The sequence below is a fragment of the Giraffa tippelskirchi genome, chromosome 3 (assembly GCF_054371585.1).
Source record: "Giraffa tippelskirchi isolate mGirTip1 chromosome 3, T2T-mGirTip1v1.2.pri, whole genome shotgun sequence".
NCBI classification, from domain to species: Eukaryota; Metazoa; Chordata; class Mammalia; order Artiodactyla; family Giraffidae; genus Giraffa; species Giraffa tippelskirchi.
The window spans coordinates 20,091,736-20,100,402 of NC_137277.1; the positions used below are offsets into that span (position 1 = coordinate 20,091,736).

Consider the following 8,667-nt stretch of genomic DNA (forward strand, 5'->3'; position numbering starts at 1 on the left):
TGGCCACCTGATGTGAAAAGCTGACTCACTGGAAAAGATCCTGATGCTGGGAAAGATTGAAGGCAAAAGGAGAAGGGGGCGGTAGAGGATGAGATGGTTAGATAGCATCACTGACTCAATGGATTTGAATTTGAGCAAACTGTAGGAGACAGTGAAGGACAGGGGAGCCTGGTGTGCTATAGTTCATGGGGTCGCAGAGTTGGACATGACTTAGCAACTGAACAACAACAAGCAGCATGTGAAGAAAGTTCCACATCATTTGCCACCAAGGAAATGCAAATCAAAACCACTGTGAGATATCACTTCACACCCATTAGGATGGCTATAATAAATATATATATTTTTAAAAATAACAACAAGTGTTGGTCAAGATATGAAGGAACTGGAACTCTCTTACATTGCTGGTAGGAATGTAAAGTGGTATGGCTGCTGTGGAAAGCAGTGAGGAGGTTCTTCAAAGTGTTCGAATTACCAATGACCCAGCAACTCCAGGTATATACTCCTAAGTATATACCCAAAAGAAGTGAAAATGGGTACTTAAACACATACTTGTACACAAATGTTTATACAGCAATGTTATTCACAACAACCAAGAAGTGAAAACAACTCAAATACGTTCATCAACTAATGAATGAATAAACAAAAGGTGGTATATACATACAATGGAAAATATTCAGCCACAAAAGGAGTGAAGTACTGATACTTCTACTTCTGAGGTTGCTGTGAGGAATGCCTGCAATAATAATGCAAAATGTTCAACATGGCATCTGTTCGAAAAATTTAAGTTGTCATTATGATCCTAAGTGCTGGACAGTAAGGGCCTGAAGAATAGACTAGTATGTCAAAGAGAAAAAATGAATGAGGGCAGAGAAGCCACAGAAGACTTTGAACAAGTCAAGCAACGAAACATGTTTTAATTGTCTCTCTAAAACCCAGGGCGATATCTTTTGTACAGAAGATAAGTAAGAATTACTTATACTAAAACTACTCATTTTAATATGCTGCATATGTTCATAGTTAAAAAAAGATACAAAAAAGAAAGAAAAGAACACATACAAGCTACAATATAGTTGAACTTTTATGGTAAGTGAAAGAAGCCGGACACAAAAGACTGCATATTATATGATTCCACTCAAATGAAATGTCCAGAATAGGCAAACCCACAGAAACAGCAATGAAGATTGGTGGTTGCCAAGGGCTGGAGGTGGGGAGTGGGGCTGGGAGGAAATGGGGAGGGGCTGTTAATGGGTACAGGGTTTCTTCTTGGTGTAATGAAAATGTTCCAAGATTGAGTGTGGTGATGGTTGTACAATTCTGTGAATATAATAAAAATCATTGAACTGTACACTTGAAATGGACAAACTGTATGGTATGTGGATTGTATCTCAGTAAAGCTGTTAAAAAAAATTAGTAGGGAAAAAATTGCCTATGTAATTCACCAAATTAACAGATTTAAAGGAGAAAAAAAAATTTTTTTAATGGTAATCTCAATAAACAAAAGGCATTCAGTAAAATTCCACAACCATTTGTGACAACTTCAGAAAAACCAGAAAAGGAAAGGAATCTGCATAATCTAATAGAATTTTCCCAACAAATTAAGAATACACATCCTATTTAAATTATAAAAAATCTAAAAGATTACCCTTAAAGTTAGGAGCAAGACAAGCATACTATATGATAGACACAAAGCATTCTGCTCTATTTCCTTATTAACAAAAATCCCAATTTTGTTCAGGGCAGTAGCAGATCAGTTGGAAAAAAAAAAAACAAACCACATTTCCCAAACTTCCTTGCAGCTAGATTACACCATAATTTTGGCCAATGATTAATTAGCAAAGTCTGATGAGGATTTCTGGGAAAATTGTTTTCCTCCATATGTAAGTACTTCCCCTTCCTCCTTGCACTTCTTCCTGCCTAGAATATGGATGAAATGCTGCGAGTGGTGGTGATCATCTGTAAGGACAAAAGCCAAGTGCTCAAGGATATTCAAACAGAAATACAAAGTGATCTTAGGACGCTGATGACAGTGTGAAGCTGGGCTTCATGTTACATGAGAAAAGTATACCCCTATCATTTGGGTTTTCAGTTACATACAGCTGAACACAATCCTAACTAGTATCAGCTTGGTCTTACACTTTATCAACACGTTACTGAAGGTAAAAGAAGAAGAAAGAAAGAAAAAGGGTTTGAAGGAGACAGCTCACTCTGATAGTGCAATAAAAAAAGACTGTATCAACTGCAGCAAAATATTAACAACTAATGAATCTACACCAGAGTACTCAGGCTTGAAATTTTTCACGATAAAAATTTAGGAAAAAAAGAAAATACTAATAACAAAAAAAGAAAAATGAAATATACATATACAACAAACTATACCATGAACAGAGGGAAAAGACAAGCCACAGCCTAGAAGTTACCAGCAGAGGATTAGAAAAGATTAGCTTCCAGAGTACAAGAAGAACTTTAAAAAAAAATCCTACAAGTCAGTGAGCCGAAGACAAGCAAACTCAACAGAAAAATAGGCAGATAATATGGACAGACATTCATGGAAAATGAAACCCATTATGTTCAATAAACAAATAATAAGATACTAAATATACTAATCTAAAAGGTGCAAATTAAAACAATAAGATACCACTTCATAACCATCACATGGGCAAATTTCCTTCTGTCTGAGCAGAGAAGTGTTGGCACAATTGTGGAACAAAAGGAACTCTTCAGCCAGCGATGGGAGCATGAACAGGTACATTCACTGTGAAGTATAGATTCTGACTACATCTAACAGGGACACACACGATGTTCAGCAATGCCCCTCCTGGTTATAATCCCTGGAGCAGCAGAAGGTTCATGAGAGCAATACCATTTTCATGTAACACTAAGACATTATTTGCCCTTTGCATTCTCATCCTCTCATAAGTGTGCAGTGAAATTTCCCAGAGGCTTATCAGATACGTCACGACAGACTGCAGAAACAAGTACCAATCAGGCTGTCTTCCACTAATTCAGACACTGAAAGATTTTCAAAAGTTGTAAAAGCCATACCCTTCTTCTCAAAATTGTTTTTTTTCGTTTTGTAAAATAGTTATTTTTCATAAAAAAGTTATGGTAACATGTAGTGGGCTTATTATAATTTTTAAATGATTTAATAAATAAATACTTCAAACATCTCTCAGTTTTAATTTCCAGTACAATAATATCAATAACTGTAACTCACATAAAAGCCCTCTAGGGTCCTCAATAATTTTTTAAGAGCGTAAAGAGGTCCTCAGACCAAAAAGTTTGAGAACCACTGCCCTGAAGAAACTATCACATATGTATACCACGATATATACATAAAATATACAGAGGAGAAACTATCACATATGTATACCACGATATATATATATATATAATATATACATATATATATGAATCTTCACTGTACCACTACAGAGCAAACAACTGCAATCAACCAAAATATTCATCAGAAGGAAAAAATGCTAAACTGTATACTCTTACAATAATTATACAGCAATTTAACCTATATGGGTTGATACTACCTGTATCAACATGGTTAACTCTCACAGTGTTAAATTTAAAAACCACTTGTTGAAGGATATATACAATATGAAACCATGTACATAGTTTTAAAACATACAAAATTATACCATATATTATTATTTAGTGATACATACATACACATATACACTGCAAAAGTGGGGGGAAAAAACACAAAGGAATGACAAAAGCAAAGATCACTGTAGAGATCACCTTTGTAGGGGAGGAGAGAGAAATGAATGGCACGGAAGGATACACAGGCGTTTTCAATTATTTGTGGAGTAGTTCTCTTTAATTAGATAATAGAAACGTAGTTACAGGCGTAACTCATTTTACTGTATTTCACACTACTGCGCTTTGCAGATATTGTATTATGAACTGAAGGTCTGTGGCATCCTTGCATCGAGGAAGGTTGGTTGATCAGTGCCATTTTTCAATAGCATTTGCTCACTTTCTGTCTCTGTCACATTTTGGTAATTTTCCCAACATTTCAAACTTTTTCATTATTGTATCTGTTATGGTGATCAGTAATCTTTTGAATGCAAAAAGATTACCACTTGTTGAAGGCTAAGATGATGGTTAGCATTTTCTAGCAACAAAGTATTTTTAAATTAATGTATGTACTTCTTTTTAGACACAATGCTATTGCACACTTAATAGACTTTGGTGTAGTCTACAGTCTATGGCATAAACATAACTTTTTCTTTTGGCCACGCCACTCAGCTTGCGGGATCTTAATCTTCCAATCAAGGATTGAACTTGTGCCCTTAGCAATGAAAGTGAGGCATCCTAAGCACTAGACCAGCAGGGAATTCCCAACATAACTTTTAAATGTACTGGGAAACCAAAACATTTGCGTAACTCGATTTATTGAGATACTTTATTGTAGTGGTCTGGAACTAAAATAAATATTCACTTTATTAATCCCTATTAATTTTTTAATGATTGACGTAAAAGTTAAGAACACTGAATACACATGATGGTGTTAGGTAGGGAGACATAGGACAAAATAAAGGACTGCAAATTAAGGATGAGTTAGGTTTGATTTAGCCTTCAAGTCTAAAAACCTGGAAGAATATTGATGCATTAGTTGAGTTAGGTAGGAGAACATTTGAAGAGAGGTAATATAAGAGGGTTTAAAGAGAAAAAGGAATGAGACCTTGTAATTGGGTTATATTTGTGCAATTTCAGCTCAGACTGAGAACTTCCAGAAAGCTTGCCGATTCCAGGAAGTCAAAACTGATTAATTCCACACTTTTCTGACCACTCCTCTTTCATCTATCCATTCATTCCAACAAATATTATCTTTATATGTGGGCACTAAGGATATAATAGTGAATGTCTCTATCTTCCTGGTGCTAAGATCACTGTACAAGAGACATTCTTTAATCAGTCACTTACACCGATGAACAGAAAATCGGACTCTGATGAATGCTATAAACAAGAGGTACATGGAGCTTTGAGATTGCATAACAGGGAACTGTTAACTGCCCCCTCCTTTCAGCACCGTAGATTGTGCCTTCATCAGATTGTAAGCCTCATAGTACATACTTTTTTTTTTAATACTTAGATTGTTCACTTTCTTTTGCTATCTCCTCCAAAGTGCCTAGCACAATGCTTCAAAACAGTGAGTATTCAGTATACCCTTATGCACTATGTATCTGTAACTGGATGCTTCAGATTTTGTAATAAATACATCCTATTGCACGCAGAGCTATGACACCTCTTAAATATACCCTACTATGGGTGTTAAGGAGCCCAAAAGTAAAGTTCGAGCCTTGAACTTTTGAAGGCTGAGGATGGAGGCTGTCCATCTGCATTTCAAGCAATTATGCTGAGCATGCTTCAGATTATCCTCCACAGAATAGGCTAGTAAGTGTGGAAGGATCAGCACAAATCACTTTCACCTGTGCAAAGACAACTTGAAATGTACACTCTTCCAGTAATAAGCCAGTACTATAATGTTATTTTTGCAAATAAAAAGCAAAACATTTGTCATGAGGCAATTGGCCATAACAAGAAAAATAAAGTTCAGTGGTAATCAAGAAGCGGTGCCGTAACTACTTACATCACGAAACTGAACCTTTCCAAGTTCACCTAATTCACTGACACAACAATAAGCAGCTTCTGACTGTAGAAAAAGCTGGGCCAGTGTCATCTCCTCACTCCGGAAAAGCTCCCCCATGGTGGCAGAAAGGACTGGTCAGCTGAGTACCGGGATTTCTCTGCAACCTAAAGCAAAGAGAGAAAATTACGTGACCTTGGAACTACCAAGAGGACTGAAAGCAAACAACACCCCAGGAGGCCTCTTCCATGTTTTATTTCATTTCTCCCACTCCATGCTGACAGATCTTTATCATCTGTTTTGACATCCTTAGCTTAGAAAGAGAGAAAGAAAAAATTGCAAAGGCTGTTACTGAATCCTCTTGTGAAGAGTGACTGATGAACAGTCACTTCCTTTGCAGTCAACATCAGGATCAAATGACAATAATGTGGGACATCTCAATACATAAGAATGTATTCAGATTAAAAACAGGAACTGGGAGCCCAAAACAGCTCTTTAAATACCCTGGACACAGTATTATAAGGCAGTGACATTCACAGAGATCTTTTTTTGTTTATGCCTGTGTCGGGAAACAATCAGAAGAGACTTCCATTACCCTCTCAAAAAGGATGTCTCCGTTGAGATTAGTCTTCTATCCTCTACTGCCAATTTCTAACAGCCAAAGTCCCAGCACTGCCCTCAAGGAACAGCTACCTTAAAGGATTTACCTTTTCAAACTCACAAAACACCATTTCCTCCCCAAAGAATCTAAACACATGAGCGTTAACTTCTACACACACACACAGAAACAGCTTACACATTAAGCCCAACTTCAAGTCAAACATGATGGGAACACATGAAATGACAAAGCAATTTTATCGTCAGAGAATAAGCTTTCAACCTCCGCAGCTTTCTGTTTTTTTATCCCCACCTTCAAGATTAACTACGTTCTTCCCTCTGTTAAAGCTTCTCATGACTGAGCCAATAAAGATATCCTTCTGGGGCGGTCTTACCGTTACCGGGTAGGAAAGACAATTGGCGCTATCAGTGGTCCTGAAACTGCAATTATTTATTCTCAGTCGGCTATTGTAAGGCACGGACTGTACAGTAAAAATGCACGTTATTTCTGGTATCATGAGAGCATTCCTAATGATAGGCGAAACTGGCATCAAAGGAAGAGCTATTTCTCCGGAAGCCTGGGAGACATTTTGAGAAATCTGAATGACAAAACCTTTGTGCATTTGACATTCAAGGCAGCAAAACAACACATTCAGATAGAAGCAAGAATTTCTCAAGAGATTATGTAGCTTGACTTTGAGACTGCCTACACCTGACTCATCCAAAACAGCTGTTAACAGTCCCCACTCCACCCCCCAACACGAAGAGATTCCACAACCTCTAAGCACATAAAATTATGCCAGATCAGCATAGTTCAGAGGCTGCCGATAATGACAACCTCCAATGGGTTGCCTCCCTGTTTCTGCTCTTTAATGATTACAAGTCTCCCTAGAACATCTCTGTCCCACTGGAGCCAAATCGAAAAATAAAAAGGCCATAGCGATCCGGGGGTGTTGGGAGGGTCACAAAGCAAAATAGGAAGAAACAGGAATCCTACCCAAGAGGCGTCCAAATAAAGTGCTCCCGAGCCCTCCTGCCTCACAACTGCCATCCCGCCCTCGCCTCCCTTAACGAGGTATTCAAGTTCACCTGCCTCATTTCCTGTCTATCCAGCGAGAAGCAGGAATTCTCCGGGCCCAGGCACACCTACCTCCTGGAGAGGGGAATGAAGGGGAGAACCCTCAAATGGGAGTCCCTTTAAGAAGACCCCCAATTCTTCTGCCTTCCCAATAACCTTCAGTTTCTCCACCTTCCACGTAAATGGGAGAAGGGATCGGGGCCTCCAAAAGAGTGAACCTCTTGTTCTTCTGCCCACAGGAAGGGTACCCGAGGAGGGGTGAACCCCCATTTCCTCTCAGGGACTTGAAGCCCCTGCTAATTCCTTTGACAACCGAGGGGGGCATTAGAAGGGCTTGCTTTGCCCCTCAAAGGCCGCTCCCGGCCGCGCTGTACCTACAGCCCCCGCTCACCTCCAGTCGGGGGCCGCCGCCAAGGCAGCCGCCACAAACCAAGCCCGCAGCCTCCGCAGCTCCTGGCAGCCGCACCTCGACGTGCGTGCGTCCGCAAAGCCCCGCCTCCGCGCCGCCACCGCCCACCGCCCCCACGATGACCTCATTGCCATTGGCCAATGGGGTGCGGCCTCAGCCGGAGGCCGCATTGCGGAGTCGCGGGGGCGTGAGCGATACCCTGCGTGCTGACGCCATCTTGTTCCCGCAGCCGCGGCTGCAGGCCGGAGAAGGCTGGCTGCGGCGCAGGTGCTGGCGGCCTTAAGTAATTGAGCTCTTCAGAATCCGTGTTCACTAATAAGTTTCCTTGAAGTCAGGCTGTCTGCTTTTTAAATTTTCATATCCAAGGAATTAATTCATACCATTTTCCTCTTCGAGGGAAATAGCATGAAGGGGAGAAATCATTATGAAATAACTTGCGAGCTGGAGGGAAGCTTTCAAGGGCTTCCAGCCAGTCTCCTCTGTGCGCACACACACCTTTTCCCCTTGTTTTACAGAGGAGAAAATTTGAGTCCTAGGGTGGGGAGAGACTTGCTAAAGGTGCTAGATCCTATGGTCTAGGCTTGAGCAGGGGGCTCTTTCGTTTAAGTATGGAGAAACCTCTCTTGGTAAAGGTAATTGTTTCAGTCCGTCCAGCAACTATCCAAGGTCTGTTTTTCTCCAATTAACAGTGGGAGAAACCTTATTAGGCCATGTGTTGTGAAAGTTAATCTTGAATCTTGTTTGCATACTTGTGCTCCCACTTGACCGCTTAAAAGTTTTCTCTTCCTCAAAATCTGTAAAAGAATAACCTAAGTTTTTAAAACCGCGTTAAGTGATGCCTACCCATTATTTATTTAAAAAAAAAAGCCATTATCAATTATTGATGTCGCTTCCCTTTTCTTGGCCGTACTTGTAAGGAAGAGTGGGGATCCCAAATCGTTTGTCATAACCAGAACTGTATCAGGAAAAACTCGGAAAACC

The 8,667-nt window shown here is 39.8% G+C and overlaps 1 protein-coding gene across 22 annotated transcripts in view; it reads right to left on the bottom strand.

The window, feature by feature from the left end:
* Nucleotides 1-7,771, bottom strand: part of ATP6V0A1 (ATPase H+ transporting V0 subunit a1) — a 54,835-nt gene extending 47,064 nt beyond the window's left edge. For 17 of the 22 annotated variants that reach the window (XR_014078937.1, XR_014078936.1, XM_081577528.1 and 14 more), the window contains exons 1-2: nucleotides 7,669-7,771; nucleotides 5,606-5,769 (exon numbers count right to left, since the gene is read on the bottom strand). Coding sequence is in view for 20 of the 22 variants with exons in the window: in XM_081577528.1 (XP_081433654.1) it covers nucleotides 5,606-5,722 (117 nt within the window). In the remaining 2 variants the exon portion in view is untranslated. Of the gene's footprint in view, nucleotides 1-5,605; nucleotides 5,770-7,288; nucleotides 7,353-7,668 lie in introns of all 22 variants that reach the window. The other 5 variants (XM_081577529.1, XM_081577526.1, XM_081577519.1 and 2 more) reach the window with 2 other exon arrangements.
* Between the last annotated feature and the right edge of the window lie 896 nt (nucleotides 7,772-8,667).